This window comes from Cherax quadricarinatus, chromosome 57, assembly GCF_038502225.1.
Source record: "Cherax quadricarinatus isolate ZL_2023a chromosome 57, ASM3850222v1, whole genome shotgun sequence".
Taxonomy (NCBI): domain Eukaryota; kingdom Metazoa; phylum Arthropoda; class Malacostraca; order Decapoda; family Parastacidae; genus Cherax; species Cherax quadricarinatus.
The window spans coordinates 6,410,153-6,433,063 of record NC_091348.1 but is presented as its reverse complement, the minus strand read 5'-3'; the positions used below and the strand labels follow the sequence as shown (position 1 = coordinate 6,433,063).

At 40.8% G+C, this 22,911-nt stretch overlaps 1 protein-coding gene across 1 annotated transcript in view; it reads right to left on the bottom strand.

The window, feature by feature from the left end:
* The window catches only part of LOC128693472 (juvenile hormone esterase-like), a 119,271-nt gene that overhangs the window by 22,982 nt on the left and 73,378 nt on the right, over positions 1 to 22,911 (bottom strand). Inside the window, exons 5-9 of the mRNA XM_070097318.1 lie at positions 20,073 to 20,258; positions 19,555 to 19,748; positions 14,611 to 14,764; positions 13,418 to 13,596; positions 1,776 to 1,926 (exon numbers count right to left, since the gene is read on the bottom strand). Of these exons, the coding sequence (XP_069953419.1) occupies positions 1,776 to 1,926; positions 13,418 to 13,596; positions 14,611 to 14,764; positions 19,555 to 19,748; positions 20,073 to 20,258 (864 nt within the window). The remainder of the gene's footprint in view (positions 1 to 1,775; positions 1,927 to 13,417; positions 13,597 to 14,610; positions 14,765 to 19,554; positions 19,749 to 20,072; positions 20,259 to 22,911) is intronic.

The following is a 22,911-nucleotide window of genomic DNA, read 5'->3' as shown; positions in this document are numbered from 1 at the left end:
ACCCTGCAGTAGACGTTCTGGTCTATACTAGGAAGGTCCCACTCACGCCTAGCCATTGCTATTCATACACTTGTCTAACCCATTTTAAAGGCAAATTTAGGTATTGCTACAATGATGTTACCTGGTGGAATTCGGGTTGAAACACTACCACGGTCACTTACCACCAGATACATAACCTCTAAACAACCATTTCAGCCCCACAGTCGCCTGTCAATGTTTCAGGAGCTTGGACAGAGGCAATTTGCAGAAGCTTTTACTGGTTATGTTAATTTATATCAATGTTACTAGTATAAATTACTTAACCATAACATTATTCGTAAAGATAATGAGTCTAAGATCTTATTAGGAGCCATTTAGTATAAACAAGCTACGTGGCCGCCTCTGGTCAACCTGAGAGGCGAGAGCACTCAACAGTCTTCTTTTAAACAGATCAGTCTTACAGGCTAAAACGGTTTAGCGCTTAATTTTATAATAATTATAATAATTACAGGCTAAGAGCTGTTATTCTACCTCAGTTCATTTCAGAGCCCCAGCACTAAGATGTACTACCCCCCCAGGATGCCACCCACAACAGTCTACTAACACCCAGGTACCTACTTACTGCTAGGTGAAAAGGGAAAGCAGGCGTAAGGAAACATGCCCAATGTTTCCACCCATGACTGGGATCGAACCCCTGACACAGTGTGTAAGCTGAGAGCGTTGCCAGTATAGAATTAATTCCTGATATAATTTATCTCAACTTAGAGACATACTGTGAATTGCAACAAGAAACATAGATGCAAACTATGAATTCAGCCTAGGTTACCATGATTGACAGTAAGGATCGTCAATATGCAACAGCTTAGAGTTGCTACTCTGTCAATCACTGTCAGGTTTCCAAGATTGCAGATAATATTAATAATGTAATCAGATCAAGAGGAAAACATGAAAGGTTCATACAGCGCTGTCCAGGACTGTGAAGACAGCCGTAGCATGCTACCAAGGTTACTGCACTTCCTTCACGTCATCCTCAGACTGCAGTGTGAAGGCAATCATGACGATCTCTAGACGAGGCTGAACTCTCCTAATACCTGGACAAGTCTTCTAAAACCTGCACAAGTCTCCTAATACCTAAACAAGTCTCCTAATACTTGAAGAAGTCTCCTAATACCTGAAAAGTTCTTATAATAACTGGAAAAGTCTCCTAATACTTGAACAAGTCAACTAATACCTGAACAATTCTTATAATACCTGCACAAGTCTCCTAATACCTGAAAAGTTCTTATAATAACTGGAAAAGTCTCCTAATACTTGAACAAGTCAACTAATACCTGAACAATTCTTATAATACCTGCACAAGTCTCCTAATACCTGAATAAGTCTCCTAATACCTGCACAATTCTCCTACCTGAATAAGTCTCCTAATACCTGGACAAGTCTCCTAATACCTGGACAAGTCTCTGTCTTCCCTCCCTCCCCCTTCCTCCCACCTTCCCTGTACTCCTATCTCCCCTCCCTAATTAATTAAGTTACGTTAAATGTTGAAAATTTTAGCATGATCAGGCTGGGTGTTACATTACACACAAAAAAAATTTAATGTAAGTGAAAATTTAAAATTTTTAGATCAATTTTTAATTTATTGGTTATTTTAAAACTTCATGTTAAAGTATTAATGAAATATTCAGAGTTTTTCTTAATTTTTTAGCTTAAGAATAAAAATTAAGTAACCAAAATTTTTTTACAGATTTGCTTATTTTAGTGAATGAGACATTTAGAGAATGAGAAAATGGATTTACAATGTTTATTTTGGCCAGAAATCCCTGCAAAGATGTTAAGGAGGTTGACCTGGTTCCGGTGGTTGAACTCGTAGGTGAAGGTGGTAGCCACCTGGGAGTGTAACCTCGAGGTGTGGTGAACACCTACCTTGAAGAGACGGTCACTCATCATCTGTAACAAGATGAAGAGTGTTACTGCAAGTTAATTATGTTATTGGTTCTGTTCACCATTCCTCTGGTGCAGCTGTTCTCATATAGACTGATGGCTCTCATAAAGAAATTAGAGCACGCATCAATAACTGGGCCTCTACCCTTCAAACTGAACTGCTTGCAATACCCCTTGCACTCAGATGCGTCCATGTATCTAAGGTTGACACTTTAATTCTGAGTGATTCTCTATCATCTATAAATGTTCTCAGCTGTGGCATGTTTGCGTCAGTAGCCAGACACAGGAAGAATTGTGGACAGTGGAGTCAGAGTGCATCTTCTGTGAATTCCATCTCACACTGGTCTTGAGATGCATGATAGAACTGATAAATTGGCTAGGTTATATATATGCCTTCCAGGAGTGAGTGGATTACAATCTTGGGCTGTCAGTTAGCAGTTTGAGAACAACAGTACGAAAAGAGCTTCAAGTGAACTTTATGGGCCTAAGACTAAGGGAGACTGACACTAGTCAGTCCATCTATCATCATTCTATCATGCAGGAGGAGCCACATCTCTATGGTACATCCAACCAAATAAGCCGACTCTTGGATGTCACTACCGCCCAGCTCCGGTTGGGCTACAATATCTTTGGGAGATAAAATCACCACCATCGGATGTAGATTGAACGAATGTAAACTCTCTGATGGACTATTGTCACACCCTGCGTCATTATGTGCTGGAATGCGATAAATTAATGAATTCAGAGACAGCCTAAGAAATGTTCAAGAAATTTCAAAATATTTTATCCACAGTGGTATATTACCCACCATTCTGGGAAAAAATACCCTGACTTTGCTCACTGTAAATAAAGCACTTGTGTGTGTACTCACTTAATTGTGGTTACATGGGTCGATTCATAGTTCCTGGCCCTGAGTCATAGCTCTGTGTGTGTGTGTGTGTGTGTGTGTGTGTACACACCTAGTTGAGGTTGCAGGGGTCGAGTCCTAGCTCCTGGCCCCGCCTCTTCACTGGTCGCTACTAGGTCACTCTCCCTGAACCGTGTGCTTTATCATACCTCTGCTTAAAGCTATGTATGGATCCTGCCTCCACTACATTGCTTCTCAAACTATTCCACTTCCTGATTACTCTGTGGCTGAAGAAATACTTCCCAACATCCCTATGATTCATCTGTGTTTTCAACTTCCGACTGTGTCCCCTTGTTGCTGTGTCCCATCTCTGAAACATCCTGGCTTTGTCCACCTTGTCAATTCCTCCCAGTATTTTGTATGTTGTTATCATGTTCCCCCTATCTCTCCTGTCCTCCAGTATCGTCAGGTTGATTTCCCTTAACCTCTCCTCGTAGGACATACCTCTTAGCTCTGGGACTAGTCTTGTTGCAAACCTTTGCACTTTCTCTAGTTTCTTTACGTGCTTGGCTAGGTGTGGGTTCCAAACTGGTGCCGCATACTCCAATATGGGCCTAACGTACACAGTGTACAGGGTCCTGAACGATTCCTTGTTAAGATGTCGGAATGCTGTTCTGAGGTTTGCTAGGCGCCCATATGCTGCAGCAGTTATTTGGTTGATGGGCGCTTCAGGAGATGTGCCTGGTGTTATACTCACCCCAAGATCTTTTTCATTGAGTGAGGTTTGTAGTCTCTGGCCCCCTAGACTGTACTCCGTCTGCTTTCTTCTTTGGCCTTCCCCAATCTTCATAACTTTGCACTTGGTGGGGTTGAACTCCAGGAGCCAATTGCTGGAGCAGGTCTGCAGCCTGTCCGGATCCCTTTATAGTCCTGCCTGGTCTTCGATCAAATGAATTCTTCTCATCAACTTCACATCATTTGCAAACAGGGACACTTCGGAGTCTATCCCTTCTGTCATGTCGTTCACAAATACCAGAAACAGCACTGGTCCTAGGACTGACCACTGTGGTACCCCGCTGGTCACAGGCGCCCACTCTGACACCTCGCCACGTACCATGATTCGCTGCTGTCTTCCTGATAATTATTCCTTGATCCATTGTAGTGCCTTCCCTGTTATCCCTGCTTGGCCCTCCAGTTTTCGCACTAATCTCTTGTGTGGAATTGTGTCAAACGCCTTCTTGCAGTCCAAGAAAATGCAATCCACCCACCCCTCTCTCTCTTGTCTTATTGCTGTCACCATGTCATAGAACTCCAGCAGGTTTGTGACACAGGATTCCCCGTCCCTGAAACCATGTTGGCTGTTGTTGATGAGATCATTCCTTTCTAGGTGTTCACCACTCTTCTGACAATCTTCTCCATGACTTTGCATACTATACATGTCAGTGACACTGGTCTGTAGTTTAGTGCTTCATGTCTGTCTCCTTTTTTAAAGATTGGGACTACATTTGCTGTCTTCCATGCCTCAGGCAATCTCCCTGTTTCGATAGATGTATTGAATATTGTCGTTAGGGGTACACATAGCGCCTCTGTTCCCTCTTTCAGGACCCATGGAGAGATGTTATCCCACCCCATTGCCTTTGAGGTATCTAGCTCACTCAGAAGCCTCTTCACTTCTTCCTCAGTTGTGTGTACTGTGTACAGCACTTGGTGGTGTACCCCACCTCTCCGTCTTTCTGGAGCCCCTTCTGTCTCCTCTGTGAACACTTCTTTGAACCTCTTGTTGAGTTCCTCACATCACCGTCATTTCTTGTCTATCCTCCTTCCTTCCTTAGCCTGATTACCTGGTCCTTAGCTGTTGTTTTCCTCCTGATGTGGCTGTATAACAGCTTCGGGTCAGATTTGGCTTTCGCTGCTATGTCGTTTTCATATTGTCGTTGGGCCTCCCTTCTTATCCGTGCATATTCATTTCTTGCTCTACGACTGCTCTCCTTATTCTCCTGGCTCTTTTACCTTCTATACTTCTTCCATTCCCTAGCACACTTGGTTTTTGCCTCCCTGCACCTCTGGGTGAACCATGGGCTCAGCCTGGCTTTTTCATTATTTCTGTTACCCTTGGGTGCAAACCTCTCCTCAGCCTCCTTGCACATTGTTGCTATATATTCCATCATCTCATTAACTGGCTTCCCTGCCAGTTCTCTGTCCCACTGAACCCCGTTCAGGAAGTTCTTCATGCTTGAGTAGTCCCCTTACTTGTAGTTTGGCTTCATTTAACCTGGCCTTAGTGCTTCCCCCTCCACTTGTAGCTCTACTGTGTATTCGAAGCTTAAAACCACATGATTGCTGGCCCCAAGGGGTCTTTCATATGTGATGTTCTCAATATCTGCACTACTCAAGGTGAATACTAGGTCCAGTCTTGCTGGTTCATCCTCTCCTCTCTCTCTGGTAGTGTCCCTTACATGTTGGTACATGAAGTTTTCCAGCACCACCTCCATCATGTGTGTGTGTGTGTGTGTGTGTGTGTGTGTGTGTGTGTGTGTGTGTGTGTGTGTGTGTGTGTGTGTGTGTGTGTGTGTGTGTGTGTGTGTGTGTGTGTGTGTGTGTGTGTGTGTGTGTGTATGTATGTGTGTGTGTGTGTGAATTATGTGCTGTAACAAGGTGAAGGTTGTTACTGCATGTGTAATGAGGTGAAGGTTGTTGCTGCAGATGTAACGAGGGTAAGGTAGTTGACCTAAATGTAAGTAGAAAGGTGTACCTATATATATATATATATATATATATATATATATATATATATATATATATATATATATATATATATATATATATGTATATATATATGTCGTGCCGAATATGTAAAACTGGTCAATTAGCAAAGACTCATTTAAAATTAAGTCCTTTCTAAAATTATCTCTTATACGTTTAAAGATATATTTTTTCATTAATGTTAATGTAAAAATTTTTAATTTTGCACCAAAAGAATCTTAGAAAACTTACCTAACCTTATTATAATAAGAACAATTTATTTTAGCCTAACCCAACTAAATATATTTTAGATTTGTTTACAATAATTTAATACCAAACAAACACAGTGAAATATATTTTTTTCGTTAGGTTCAGAATGATTTTGGCGAAATTATTGAATACACAAATTTTCACTTGTCTTATATGGCAAGATGAGCGTTGCTATTTAAGCCAAGATCGCAAGTTCTGCCTATTCGGCAAGACATATATATATATATATATATATATATATATATATATATATATATATATATATATATATATATATATATATATATATATATATATATATATAGATATATATATATATATATATATATACAATAAGATCTCAGTAAACAGGTGATATCATAACATGCAGAAAATCCACTGTGTAAGAACTGTGAACTTCCAAGTGCTTTCATGATTTCTGACATGTCAAGGAACTGTAAAAATGAAAGATCAGCAGAAGGCGTAAAACGACGGGATTACGCCTCGCGGTCAACATAAACCTGACTATGATGATGGGGGTGAGGTGGTCAAGGACCTATCAGACACAGCATATATTCTACCCAAGTTTAAAGATTTTTACTTGTAGAATATATCTTAAATTCTTCCCAAATTGTATTGGTTATATATGAATCTAATTTGATTAATCCTAAAGCAATATTCATATAAATTTCAAAACTATTTTTTTATGAAACTTGAATCTATTATATTTTTCTCAACCATGGACTTGCTTGATACAACTTTTTTGGCCTTTTGAAAATCAATTGGATGGTTAAAATCTCTCATGTGAATAAACAGAGCATTAGACTCTTGTCCAATTTTATTGCTATATTTATGTTAAAATCTTAGTTCAAGACTTTTCCCAGTTTGACCATTGTAAACTTTATAACATTTTTTACAGGGAATCTTGTTCCCAAGGGCGACAGAAATTATGGGAAGACCAAAGCGAGTCTTTGGTTTACCCGAAGGTGTAATGAGGAAAAACTATGTGCACTAGAGAATAGAAAAGGTACAGAAGGCAAAGGTCCAAGGAAAATAAGGAGATTAGTGTAAGAGCCAGAAACGAGTATGCACAGATAAGGAGGGAGGCCCAGCGACAGTACGAAAACGACATAGCATCGAAAGTCAAGTCTGACCCGAAACTGCTGCATAGCCACATTAGGAGGAAGACAACAGTCAAAGACCAGGTGATCAGGCTGAAGAAAGAAGGTGGGGAACTCATAAGAAACGATCAAGAGGTATGTGAGGAGCTCAACACGAGATTTAAGGAAGTATTTACAGTGGAGACAGGAAGGCCTCTGGGAAGACAGAACAGAGGGGGATACCAACAAGAAATATACCAACAAGTGTTGGATGACATACACACAACTGAGGAGGAGGTGAAGAAGCTACTAAGTGACCTTGATACCTCAAAGGCAATGGGACTGGACATCTCCCCGTGGGTCCTAAGAGAGGGGGCAGAAACGCTGTGTGTGCCACTAACCACAATCTTCAATACATCCCTTGAAACTGGGCAACTACCTGAGGTATGGAAGATGACAAATGTAGTTCCCATTTTTTAAAAAAAGAGACAGAAAAGAGGCACTAAACTATAGACCAGTGTCACTGACGTGTATAGTATGCAAAGTCATGGAGAAGATTATCAGAAAGAGATTGGTGGAGCACCTGGAACGGAACAAGAGTATAAACGACAACCAGCACGGATTCATGAAAGGCAAATCCCGTATCACAAACCTTCTGGAGTTTTATGATAAAGTAACAGAAGTAAGACACGAGAAAGAAGGGTGGGTTGATTGCATTTTCTTGTACTGCAAGAAGGCCTTCGACACAGTTCCTAACAAGAGATTAGTGCAGAAGCTAGAGGATCAGGCGTGTATAACAGGAAGGGCACTGCAATGGATCAGATAATACCTGACAGGGAGGCAACAACGAGTCATGGTACGTAATTAGGTATCACAGTGGGCACCTGTGACGAGCGGGGTTCCACAGGGGTCGGTCCTAGGACCAGTGCTATTTTTGGTATATGTGAATGACATGATGGAAGGGATGGACTCAGAAGTGTCCCTGTTTGCAGATGATGTGAAGTTAATGAGGAGAATTAAATCAGATGAGGATCAAGCACGACTTCAAAGACTTCTGGACATGCTGGACACCTGGTCCAGCAACTGACTTCTCGAATTTAACCCGGCCAAATGCAAAGTCATGAAGATTGGGGAAGGGCAATGAAGACCGCAAACAGAGTATAGGCCAGGTGGCCAAAGACTGCAAACCTCACTCAAGGAGAAAGATCTTGGGGTGAGTATAACACCGAGCACGTCTCCGGAAGCGCACATCAACCAGATAACTGCTGCAGCATATGGGCACCTGGCAAACCTGAGAATAGCGTTCCGATGCCTCAGTAAGGAATCGTTCAAGACTCTGTACACCGTGTACATCATGTCCATACTGGAGTATGCAGCACCAGTTTGGAACCCACACCGGGTCAAGCACGCCAAGAAATTAGAGAAAGTGCAAAAGTTTGCGACAAGGTTAATTTCAGAGCTAAGGGGAATGTCCTACGAAGAAAGGTTAAGGGAAATCGGCCTGACGACACTGGAGGACAGGAGGGTTAGGGGAGACATGATAACGATATACAAGGTGGACAGAGACAGGATGTTCCAGACGGGGGACAGAAACAAGAGGTCACACTTGGAAGTTGAAGACTCAGATGAGTCAAAGGGATGTTAGGAAGTATTTCTTCAGTCATAGTTATCAGGAAGTGGAATAGTCTAGCATAAGTGTCTAGCATATGTGTCTCAATTCTTCAACTTGTCAGTTTTCAAAACCATTCAACAAATATTTGCTAATATACAGGGCCTCAAGCCAACCACCAACAACAAAATACATTTCATCAGTGAATTTCCGGAGAAGTCAAATATCGATCTTTGCAGCCTTCAGAGACCCACGCAAAAGATCACTTTGACAATGAAATATGGATAACTGGTTACAGCTTTTTTTACATGCGACAGAAAGAACAGGCAACAAGGGGGAGGTTGGCCTGTATGTCAAACAGTAGCTCATTTGCACTGAGATGCTGAATATCACAAGTGATGTAGTTGAAGCTCTAACAGTAAACATCGAAAACCAAAACTTAGTCATTGTGCTTGTATATATTCCACCAGATGCAACTTCCCAATAACTCATGGTTTTCCAGACTCCTGTCTGGAAAACCTTCTAGCCCCATCCCCAAACATCTTGCTGCTTGTTGATTTCAATCTAAGACATACAAAATGGATGTAGCAAATTATGTTGTAGCAGAAATAATCCATGGAGGCAGTTCAGAAAAATCACACACAAATGAGATGGTGGCTTAGGGAGTGCTTATTGCAGAAATTCTGGAAAAAAAAAACACTCCCTAAGTGGAGCCAACAAGACTGGAGAACACACTTGACTTTATTTTCACAGATAATGAGGACTTGGTAAAAAACATAACAATATCAAAAAACAACTAATTAAGATCACAATCTAATCGAAGTCCAGTTTTACCTGCACAGGGGTCCTGATCAGCAAAATGCATACAGCTATGAGGGTACCTTCACCAAATTCAACCTCAACAAGAACATCAACTGGAATCAGGTAAACCATGTTCTAAACGAAACATGTAGGGAAGATATCTCAAATAACATGGACACTAACCAGTGCTGTGAACAAATCAACTTCCTAGCAGCTGAAGTATGTTCGAGGCATATTTCCCTAAGAAAAAAAGAAAAGAAGAAGTAAACTGGGAGAGAGATGCTCCCTTTACAGGAGAAGGCGAAGAATCACTGAGTTCCTCAAGAATGCTAGATTATCTCAAGCATGGAAGGAAGCGCTAACCAGGGATGTGGAAAATATTGAGCTTAAGAGGACTCTTACAGGAACCAGGAAAGACAGGAGCTAAAAGCGATTAATGAAATTGAAGGAAATTCGAATTATTTTTTTTCATATGCCAAAAACAAGGCAAAAATCACATCTAGTATTGTGCTTTTCTCAGACAAAGTGTAACTTACACATATGACAACAAAGAAATGAGTGAGATACTGAAATCTCAATACGACTCTGTGTATAGCGAGCCACTAACCACTCTAAAAATCGACAGTCCAAATAATTTTTTCATGAATGAGCCTCAAAACTCCGTCAATGTATGCCAGATTTTTTAGATAATCTAACTATTGGACTTTGAGAAAGCCATTGACAAAATGCACTCAGCCCCAGGCCCAGACTCGTGGAACTCTGTGTTCATTAAGCACTGCAAGAAACCGCTTCTGTGGGCCTTAAGTATGCTATGGAGAAGGAGCATAGACACACACGTGGAATTCCAAAGTCATTAAAAACAACGGATATAGCCCCACTCCATAAAGGTGGCAGCAAAGTAAGAGCTAAAAACAATAGACCAATAGCTCTAACGTCCCACATCATAAAAATCTAAGAAGCAGGATTACAAACCACTTGAATTCCCAACAACTGCATAATCCAGGGCAACATGGGTTCAGAGCAGGTCGCTCCTGCCTCTCGCAACTACTGGACCACTATATGGTCTTAGATGCAGACAAACAGAATGTAGATGTAGTATACACACATTTTGCAAAAGCCTTTGACAAGTGCGGTCATGTTGTAATAGCACACAAAATACTTGCTAGAGAGATAACTGGCAAAGTGGACAGATGGATCTTCAACTTTCTAACCACTCGAACACGAAGAGTAGTGGTAAACAGAGTTAAATCGGAAGCTGCCATAGTGAAGAGCTCTGTTCTTCATCCTCATATCAGACAGAGACAGAGATATAAATGATATCACCCTTTGCAGACGATACCTGGCTCTTTAAGAGGGTATCATCCAATGAGGACACGGTAAATCTCCAAGAAGATATAAACCAAGTTTTCCAATGGACAACGAAGAACTACATGATATTCAATGAAGAGAAATTCCATCTACTCCGTTATGGAAAACTGGAGTACACCACAAACTCTAATCACACAATAGAGCGGAAAAGTAATATGAAGGACCTGGGAGTGGTAATGTCTGAAGATCTCACCTTCAAGGATCACAACAGTGCCACTATCACATCTGCGAGGAAAATGATAAGATGGATAATGAGAACGTTCAAAACAAGAGATGCCAAGCTAATTATGATCCTTTTTAAATCACTTGTTCTCTCTCGGCTGGAATACTGCTGTACATTAACATCTCCATTCATGGCAGGTGAAATCACAGATCTAGAGAATATACAGAGAACCTTTATTGCACATAAAAGTTCCGTCAAACACCTTAACTACTGGGAACGCCTGGAATCACTTGACTGGTACTCACTAGAGCGCAGGCAAGAGAGATACATTATAATCTAGACATGAAAAATCCTAGAGGGACTGGTCCCTAATCTGCTAACAGAAATCACTCCCTAGGAAACGAAAGGACTTAGTAGGCGGTCCAACATACCCCCAATGAAAAGTAGAGGCGCCATTAGCACAATGAGACAAATCACAATAAGTGTCCGGGGCCCAAGACTGTTCAACAGCCCCCACCAGCCATAAAGGGAATTACCAATAGACCCCTGGCTGCCTTCAAGAGGGAGCTGGACAGATACCTAAAATCAGTACTGGATCAGCTGGGCTGTAGATCGTACAGTGGACTACGTGCGGCCAGTAATAACAGCCTAGCTGATGAGGCCCTGATCCACCGAGAGGCCTGGTCATGACCGGGCCGCGGGGGCATTGATCGGAATACTCTCCAGGTAGGTAGACAAAACCATCAGCTGTGTCTACGAGCTTTCATTAAATGTGACGGCTGTGTATACAAAATGCCCTGTAAAAAAATATGATAATTTGTGTGTGTGTGTGCGCGCGCGTGCGCAAAACATGATAAAGGTGTTACAAAAAACGCGATTCTAAAAGCTTAGAGATCTCCAATGAATACTAGAAAGGACTGCCCTTCTAGCATCCAACCTGTTACTGGGTTTTCGTAACAATTAGTCAGTATCCTTGTCCAATTATCCATTAGAATTCAGTATGATTCAATAGTGCTTCAGGATTACAACTGGTAGGCTACTAACTAGAGAAATTAAAATTTAATAAATTTATTAAGTTGTCTAGGCGTATATCAAATTAAATTAAATTAATCACAATAATCAAAATAATGTTAATCACTTCTCTTGAGTACAGTATTATTGTGCTGAAAGCACATATCACATTTATAATTCTTAAGTACCGTCTGGTACTTTAACATTTAATAATATAATATACAAATAAGTTTGTGTGTATGTGTGTAAGTGCTCTAAGTAGTTCGCTGTCTCACGAGTCGACTAGACTTAAACAAGTGACTGACAAAGTCCTCAAATAAACTAACTTCTTAACCAACTGGCAATCAGAACAGTCTGCTTGAACAATAAAAAGAATGCTAAGCCCAATAGCAATATAACAAGCAACTGCGACACAGAATCAGGAACAAGGAGGTAATATAACGACACTAAGTAGGGACCATCTGCAGATCCTCCACAAAAGTAAAAAAACTCCCATACTACTGAATCTAAGTTCAGCATAAGAAAATCCCCGACTGTGATAGTACACAGATACCAGTACAAATTAGGTCAGAAGCTACAGCTCAGGACCTGAGTTGCTCAGAGTGTCTAGGCGACACACAACCTCAGTACAACGTCGAAAATCACTAAGTCTATACAATGTTCTGAGAACAGAGTTCTACAGAACTAACAAAGCTACAGAGACGATCCTCCAACAAGGGCCAATAAGGAAGAGTAAGGCACTTGTGAGGAATACGTCCAACCACCAAGAGAGTCTAGACCAGACTAAATACTTCAGGCGAGGTGAGGATTCCCCCCCCCTCGATCACGTGATAGCTCCGTGGACAGCTGCAGCTCAGCAACAGAAGCCGGCAGAATAACGAGCAAAGAGCGATAATTACAGTAGTTAGACAATCAAGACTTGAACTTTGAGCACATAATATATGTGTTACATCCTACCTAACATAATATAAAGCAATATATTCACGATTTAGCTATTATCGCAAATATAAGCAGTATAAAATTAGATGAAAAGGTAATATACATGTAATATATATACATAATATATATTTCAACCCATTCAGGGGTTGCAACAAAAGGTAAGGGCCTCCGAAGACCTTTGGTCTTCACGTCTTGTTTGAAATTAGTGTGTATGATCATTTAGACCAGAGTGTACTATTAGCAAAATGTTGGTGTTACTCTCAGTATATCTACATCCATTGAATCAAGGTTCGCAGAACTGCATCAAGACCCTGACATATTCCCGAGTGCTAATCACCCGTGAATATGTTTAAAATAAGAGCCATTCACCTGTAGCAATCATTGTAAAGCAACCATGATTCTCTTGAACGAATTAAGTTTAAAATCCTTAGCCTGAAACCAGTCAAGTTTGATTCACAGGTCAGTATCGCAGATCAGCTTCAATCAAAGCATCAGATAGTCAGCTATTAATCCAAATCATCCGGAACATGTTTGGTATTAATTCCTACTCTTCTGAAAGCGTTTAAATATTAATAACACCTCACATAAAGCCAATTAATAGAAATCACAATTCTTCTCTCTGCAGTCATTGCTAACTTGTAACTATTCAACTTTCACTCATCAATCACCTGGTTGAACTGTTCAGTGTAGTCCACTCCTGGGTTAACTCCCCCCAGGTAGTGTTGGAAGATCTTGGTGGCCAAGTCAACCGGGTTGTCTTCGTGTGCTCCGATCTCCAGGATGGCCACAGACGCCTCTGAGAACTTCTCTTTCAGGCTGGCCAGAACAGACTCGTTCCCAGCCATCTCTGTAGAGATCATTTTACACATCATTTTTACAAGCTAACAGCTGTTATCGTACCTCGACTCATTTCAAAGCCCAGCCCAATCTATGGCATTCTACCACCACCAGGATGCAAATACTTTTCACAAAGTTTAGATACCTACTTTTAACTTTTAAATATAAATAATACTTATCACAAGGACCTCAATGAAAATAAGTCACTCTGACTTTTTTAGGGGGTTATCCTAGGTACTCTACACATATGCTGCTATGTATGATAATCTATATAACTGTATTTATGTGTAACTGTACCTGAATAAACTTACTTAGTTACCCACAACAGACGACTAACACCCAAGTACCTACTTACTGCTAGGTGAACAGGGGCAGCAGGTGTGAGGAAACTTACCCAACGTTTCCATATTTCTTGTGGTAAAGGCAGAAAACGGTGCAGATTTTATTGCTCGTGAAAAAAGTACAAATGGGAAGTTTCCGTGCAACCTGTCCGCCTCAGCAGATGTCGGAAACTTTACTGTGATTTAAGACAGTTGGTAAAGTGACTAAGACCCTATAATATAAACTGTGTTTTAGTGGTCCTTATACTTCCTCTGTTCTCGCATCAAAATACAGTCTCGTCTGTATTGCATTTAACCATGTATCAAATATAATTTTATAAATTTAATAATTATAACGTTAACTTAATCTAATCTCAACCAACGAAATTTAAAAAAGTGAATATAAAAAACTGAAACACTTAAAAATAATAAAATAAAGTTGACAAAAGAAAGTGTTTGAGAGGAGGAGAGAGCATTAAACACACGGACGATCATAAACTTAACAGCAACCTTAATCTTCAAGGTCAGTATAAAAACTGAAGTAGAGATTTAGCATTAGAACACATGGAAGAACAGTGACCAGGAGACTGACCTTTCAGGAACTAAAGCAAAGTTAGTTAATTCATTCTCTCTCTCTCTCTCTCTCTCTCTCTCTCTCTCTCTCTCTCTCTCTCTCTCTCTCTCTCTCTCTCTCTCTCTCTGACCTATGGAGAACATGGCTGCCTCATCAGTTGTGACTCCACTGATGATAGGTACATTGTTTTGCCTGCCCTCCTTCAGTGTCTTCGCCGGTTCCTCCACCAGGAAGTCCCCGTCCACCCGCGGTCCCAAATTCACTAGAGGAAACCTGTGAAACACCTGTCAAGCCAGGGAGCGATTAGTAAACACGGGAAGGAGGGAGAAATCACAGCACAATCACTGTGAATATATGTGTGTGAATATATATATATATATATATATATATATATATATATATATATATATATATATATATATATAATATATATATATATATATATATATATATTATCACACTGGCCGATTCCCACCAGGGCAGGGTGGCCCGAAAAAGAAAAACTTTCACCATCATTCACTCCATCACTGTCTTGCCAGAAGGGTGCTTTACACTACAGTTTTTAAACTGCAACATTAACACCCCTCCTTCAGAGTGCAGGCACTGTACTTCCAATCTCCAGGACTCAAGTCCGGCCTGCCGGTTTCCCTGAACCCCTTCATAAATGTTGCTTTGCTCACACGTCAAGTATTAAAAACCATTTGTCTCCATTCACTCCTATCAAACATGGTCACGCATGCCTGCTAGAAGTCCAAGCCCCTCGCACACAAAACCTCCTTTACCCCCTCCCTCCAACCTTTCCTAGGCCGACCCCTACCCCGCCTTCCTTCCACTACAGACTGATACACTCTTGAAGTCATTCTGTTTCGCTCCATTCTCTCTACATGTCCGAACCACCTCAACAACCCTTCCTCAGCCATCTGGACAACAGTTTTGGTAATCCCGCACCTCCTCCTAACTTCCAAACTACGAATTCTCTGCATTATATTCACACCACACATTGCCCTCAGACATGACATCTCCACTGCCTCCAGCCTTCTCCTCGCTGCAACATTCATCACCCATGCTTCACACCCATATAAGAGCGTTGGTAAAACTATACTCTCATACATTCCCCTCTTTGCCTCCAAGGACAAAGTTCTTTGTCTCTACAGACTCCTAAGTGCACCACTCACCCTTTTCCCCTCATCAATTCTATGATTCACCTCATCTTTCATAGACCCATCCGCTGACACGTCCACTCTCAAATATCTGAATACATTCACCTCCTCCATACTCTCTCCCTCCAATCTGATATCCAATCTTTCATCACCTAATCTTTTTGTTATCCTCATAACCTTACTCTTTCCTGTATTCACTTTTAATTTTCTTCTTTTGCATACCCTACCAAATTCATCCACCAATCTCTGCAACTTCTCTTCAGAATCTCCCAAGAGCACAGTGTCATCAGCATATATATATAAATATATATATATATATATATATATATATATATATATATATATATATATATATATATATATATATATATATATATATATATATATATATATATATATATATATATATATATTATTATCACACTGGCCGATTCCCACCAAGGCAGGGTGGCCCGAAAAAGAAAAACTTTCACCATCATTCACTCCATCACTGTCTTGCCAGAAGGGTGCTTTACACTATATAACTAGGGATCCCTGGGCAGCTAGTTTTCTGTTCCAGCGGCTCAGTGCGGCTGTTCAAAGGGGTAATGCCTGCTGTATTTTGGGCACACGCCCCAGCTCTGAGGAGTTGGATGAGATTTTCGCCTTATAATCGGTGATACACACGTAACAACATGTACCGTATATGCCACCTTTATATCAACAATGTATCTCTTAAATCTTTTGTACCATATTATATATATATATATATATATATATATATATATATATATATATATATATATATATATATATATATATATATATATATATATATGTTATGGAGGGAGTAGTAGGTAAATTTGGGGTGCCAGGGGTAAATGTAAATGGGGAGCCTTTAATTGAGCTATGTGTAGAAAGAAATTTGGTAATAAGTAATACATATTTTATGAAAAAGAGGATAAATAAATATACAAGGTATGATGTAGCACGTAATGAAAGTAGTTTATTAGATTATGTATTGGTGGATAAAAGAGTGATGGGTAGGCTCCAGGATGTACATGTTTATAGAGGGGCAACTGATATATCGGATCATTATTTAGTTGTAGCTACAGTTAGAGTAAGAGGTAGATGGGAAAAGAGGAAGGTGGCAACAACAAGTAAGAGGGAGGTGAAAGTGTATAAACTAAGGGAGGAGGAAGTTCGGGTGAGATATAAGCGACTATTGGCAGAAAGGTGGGCTAGTGCAAAGATGAGTAGTGAGGAGGTTGAAGAGGGTTGGAATAGTTTTAAAAATGCAGTATTAGAATGTGGGGCAGAAGTTTGTGGTTATAGGAGGGTGGGGGCAGGAGGAAAGAGGAGTGATTGATGGAATGATGAAGTAAAGGGTGTGATAAAAGAGAAAAAGGTAGCTTATGAGAGGTTTTTACAAAGCAGAAGTGTTATAAGAAGAGCAGAGTATATGGAGAGTAAAAGAAAGGTAAAGAGAGTGGTGAGAGAGTGCAAAAGGAGAGCAGATGATAGAGTGGGAGAGGCACTGTCAAGAAATTTTAATGAAAATAAGAAAAAAATTTGGAGTGAGTTAAACAAGTTAAGAAAGCCTAGGGAAAATATGGATTTGTCAGTTAAAAACAGAGTAGGGGAGTTAGTAGATGGGGAGATGGAGGTATTGGGTAGATGGCGAGAATATTTTGAGGAACTTTTAAATGTTAAGGAAGAAACAGAGGCAGTAATTTCATGCACTGGTCAGGGAGGTATACCATCTTTTAGGAGTGAAGAAGAGCAGAATGTAAGTGTGGGGGAGGTACGTGAGGCATTACGTAAAATGAAAGGGGGTAAAGCAGCTGGAACTGATGGGATCATGACAGAAATGTTAAAAGCAGGGGGGGATATAGTGTTGGAGTGGTTGGTACTTTTGTTTAATAAATGTATGAAAGAGGGGAAGGTACCTAGGGATTGGCGGAGAGCATGTATAGTCCCTTTATATAAAGGGAAAGGGGACAAAAGAGACTGTAAAAATTATAGAGGAATAAGCTTACTGAGTATACCAGGAAAAGTGTACGGTAGGGTTATAATTGAAAGAATTAGAGATAAGACAGAATGTAGGATTGCGGATGAGCAAGGAGGTTTCAGAGTGGGTAGGAGATGTGTAGATCAGGTGTTTACATTGAAGCATATATGTGAACAGTATTTAGATAAAGATAGGGAAGTTTTTATTGCATTTATGGATTTAGAAAAGGCATATGATAGAGTGGATAGAGGAGCAATGTGGCAGATGTTGCAAGTATATGGAATAGGTGGTAAGTTATTAAATGCTGTAAAGAGTTTTTATGAGGATAGTGAGGCTCAGGTTAGGGTGTGTAGAAGAGAGGGAGACTACTTCCCGGTAAAAGTAGGTCTTAGACAGGGATGTGTAATGTCACCATGGTTGTTTAATATATTTATAGATGGGGTTGTAAAGGAAGTAAATGCTAGGGTGTTCGGGAGAGGGGTGGGATTAAATTTTGGGGAATCAAATTCAAAATGGGAATTGACACAGTTACTTTTTGCTGATGATACTGTGCTTATGGGAGATTCTAAAGAAAAATTGCAAAGGTTAGTGGATGAGTTTGGGAATGTGTGTAAAGGTAGAAAGTTGAAAGTGAACATAGAAAAGAGTAAGGTGATGACGGTGTCAAATGATTTAGATAAAGAAAAATTGGATATCAAATTGAGGAGGAGGAGTATGGAAGAAGTGAATGTTTTCAGATACTTGGGAGTTGACGTGTCGGCGGATGGATTTATGAAGGATGAGGTTAATCATAGAATTGATGAGGGAAAAAAGGTGAGTGGTGCATTGAGGTATATGTGGAGTCAAAAAACGTTATCTATGGAGGCAAAGAAGGGAATGTATGAAAGTATAGTAGTACCAACACTCTTATATGGGTGTGAAGCTTGGGTGGTAAATGCAGCAGCGAGGAGACGGTTGGAGGCAGTGGAGATGTCCTGTCTAAGGGCAATGTGTGGTGTAAATATTATGCAGAAAATTCGGAGTGTGGAAATTAGGAGAAGGTGTGGAGTTAATAAAAGTATTAGTCAGAGGGCAGAAGAGGGGTTGTTGAGGTGGTTTGGTCATTTAGAGAGAATGGATCAAAGTAGAATGACATGGAAAGCATATAAATCTATAGGGGAAGGAAGGCGGGGTAGGGGTCGTCCTCGAAAGGGTTGGAGAGAGGGGGTAAAGGAGGTTTTGTGGGCAAGGGGCTTGGACTTCCAGCAAGCGTGCGTGAGCGTGTTAGATAGGAGTGAATGGAGACGAATGGTACTTGGGACCTGACGATCTGTTGGAGTGTGAGCAGGGTAATATTTAGTGAAGGGATTCAGGGAAACCGGTTATTTTCATATAGTCGGACTTGAGTCCTGGAAATGGGAAGTACAATGCCTGCACTTTAAAGGAGGGGTTTGGGATATTGGCAGTTTGGAGGGATATGTTGTGTATCTTTATATGTGTATGCTTCTAGACTGTTGTATTCTGAGCACCTCTGCAAAAACAGTGATAATGTGCGAGTGTGGTGAAAGTGTTGAATGATGATGAAAGTATTTTCTTTTTGGGGATTTTCTTTCTTTTTTTTGGGTCACCCTGCCTCGGTGGGAGACGGCCGACTTGTTGAAAAAAAAAAAAAAATATATATATATATATATATATATATATATATATATATATATATATATATATATATATATATATATAACATAATTTACCCTCTTTATGGGGTGTTGTGGAACGGCCAATGCGTAAATAAAAAAAAATACATGATGTCCATTCAGCTAAGAGTAGAAAATCAACATCAGATCCTGATTCATTATATATAAAATTTGTCTGCGTCCGCATTAAGCAATTAATACAAGAGAGAATGTAATCAAATTACAACAATCAGCCAAATGCCACAGCTTACAAGGAAGTCCAACACAACAGAAGCGAGTTTGTCTGCGTCTGCCCGCTGGAGACAGCCCAGGAGGCCGTGACTGTCCTCCAGCTCCCCACATCCTACGGTCCGACCGGCGTGAAGGGCCAGATCCCGACGAGACTTGGAGTGCGCCCACGGGTTGAGGGCAGACCCAGACTGCATGATAGCCCGGGAGTAGAGACCTACGATGGAAAGTCACAGAGAGGGTGAAAAGACACCAATAAAATTATTATATTCATGGAGTCGCACTTAACCCTTAAGGGTTATTCACTTTCTGGGAAATAGGAATCAATCAAGGTTGATTAAAAAAAAAAAAAAAGCGTAGCTACAAAACCTACGATCAATAGCATCTCACAAGCATCAAGGCTGAAAATGATGAATGGGGATAAGACTTCTGTGAATTTTTAAGATGGCAAAGAAGAGGGCTTTATTATAATGAAGTATTGTTGTAGATAATGCTTTTTCATTTTTTGTATGTGTAAACAAGCCACGAAGCTGCCACTGACCTCGGGACTTGGGCGACAATAGGTGGTAGCTGACGGAAGCAGCGCCGGCGCTCTCTCCGAAGATGGTGACCTTCTGTGGATCACCACCGAAGTGGTGGATGTTCCTTTGCACCCACTGCAGTGCCAGGACCTGGTCCAGCAGCCCGAAGTTGCCAGGGATAGTGTCGTCCTCCGTGGAGAGGAAGCCTGGTGATAGAGACAGTGGCAACTACTTCAGAACCTGAGGGCGAACTATTATTGATGCTGTAATAATGTTGGTTGAATTACCAACAATATCTTAGATAGAACGACACATGTGCAACTAATTGACATTTTTATTTTTGAAACGATAAAAATGTTACACATATGTCCTATTACTAATGCTGGTTTCGTATACTAATTGTTTTCATTTACGAACTTGCATATTCCTCCCTGATATATTAAGAGCAAAAGAACTCAGCTAGCACACTCTAGACCTATTGTGGGTGACACCCTATCGCAGTTGGTCATGATCCTCATCTCCACGCCTCCATCCTTCCTTCATATAATCTTCTAAATATAAAAATTAAAAAAGTCCTCCTTATTCAAAGAGGAAAATTTACAAATTAATTTTCATTCTTAACTTTATTAATTTTAACTGTTCAAAAGTCTGTTTAGGAAGCAACTCGCAACACCACATAAAGTGAGGACACATTTAGTGAGATTTTTTATACTGCTTGTGTTCTACCACATGTTGAAGGTCATTTCTTATTTTTTGTTCCCAGTTCGCTCCCCGTGCCCCTTAGAAATTACTCACGCCCCAATAGGAAAGCGAGCTTCCACATCCCCCCAGCCCTCTCGGTTAAGAACCGCTGCACCACTAGCATCATCTCTGTACCCACTACAGTCAACCTCCATCAACACAATCACTTCCATCTCCAGCAATGCTACCAGCAGGAAGCCTCTCCTAGCACCCCCAGATGGCTTTGTAGCACTACCAGCAGGTCTCTCCTAGCACTCCCATATGGCATTGTAGCACCACCAGCAGGTCTCTCCTGGTACCCCCAGATGGCACCGTAGCACCTTTGATGAGTTTTGAGTCTCACTACTCTCTGAGCCCAGCCATGGACGAGGCTCGTCTGGTGCTTGCCTGGTCAACCAGGCTGTTGCTGCTGGAGGAGAGCTGCCCTACATATCCATCACAGCCTGGTTAATCTGGCACCTGGTAAAAATATTTGTCCAGTTTCCTTTTGAAGGCTTCTACACTTGTTCCAGCCATGTTTCTGATATCTTCTGGTAAGATGTTGAATAGTCTGGGACCCCGGATGTTGATACAGTGTTCCCTTATTTTCCCCACCGCACCCCTGCTCCTCACTGGGTTTATTTTGCCCTTCCTACTGTATCTCTCACTCCAGTATGTTATGGCAGTGTGCAGATTTGGGACCAAGCCCTCGAGTACTTTCATGGTATATACCATCATGCATCTGTCTCTCCTCTGGTCCAGTGAATACATGTTCAAGACTTTAAGGATTTCCCAGTAATTTAGGTGCTTTACTAGCTCAATGTGCGCCGTAAACGATCTCTGTATTTGTTCAAGCTCTGATATTTCTCCTGCTTTGAATGGGGCCGTCAAAACAGCAATATTCTAAATAAGGGAGCACTAGCGATTTGAAGAGTGTCACTATTGGCAATATTTTCCTTGTTGTGAAAGTTCTCAATACCAACGCATCCTCCTGGCTGTCATGATCTTTGTCTTATTATGTTCTTTAAAAGAAAGGTCAGCTTACATAATTATTCCAAAGTCTTTTACATGTTCATTTCGTTTTATTTGGTGATCCTCTTGAGTTTTGTATATAGTGTTCCTTTTGAGTTCTTCATTCTTTCCATACCTAAGCAGCTGGAACTTATCACCACTGAACGTCATGTTGTTCCACCGCAAACTGAAAAGCCCTGCTTATATTCTGTAATTTCTTTTTTTCAGTTTCTTCTACTGTAGTTCTCAGTAGTATCAGTTCCCAGAAGTACCAGTTACCAGTAACCAGTTACCAGTAGTATGACTCACTACCAACCGTCTACGTGAATCACTGACCATAGCATGTTTTGAATGCCGCTCACCCCTACGACCCAATTCGTGAGTTAGTCTTAAGATAGAGAGCAGAGAGGCAGAGTGAGTGATGGTGCTTCCCAAACTTTCCGTTATAATTATACATACTAATTATACGTACTAACCAGCCTACGTGAGTGTTCTTACCCACATGACATAGTGACTTTCATGCTTATTTTAGTGTCTTTGCAAATGACGATACAAAACTGTGATGGGTGTTTTTATCTGTCTGCTATGAAGATGAGAAACAGCAGAGGTGCCAGGACAGTGCCTTGGGGAACTAAGCTTTTTCCCGCGCTGACGCTGGATTTTCCCCTGTTTACTGCTACTTTCTATATGCTGTGTGTTAGGAACCCGAAAATCCATCTGCCTACCTTCCCTGTAATGCCCATGGCCTTCATTTTGTGTGCTATCATTCCATGATCGCACTTGTCAAACGCCTTTGCAAAATCTGTGTAAATCACATCTGCGTTTTGGTTGCCTTCCTACTCCTCCGTAATTCTGTCATAGTGGTTCACTAGTCGTGACAGGCATGATTGTCCTGCTCTAAAACAATTCTGGTTTTGAGTTATGCTGGTTGTGCTGGTTCATGAAATTTGTAATATGCCATCTCATCACTCTTTCGAAGATTTTTATGATATCAGAAGTTTGGGCTAATGGTCTGCAATTTTTAGCTAGTGCTCTACTACCTCCCTTTTATAAAGGAGCTATGTCTGCATTCTTAAGGCCTCCAGTATTTCACCTAGATCTAAGCTCTTTCTCCATTGAATACTGAGG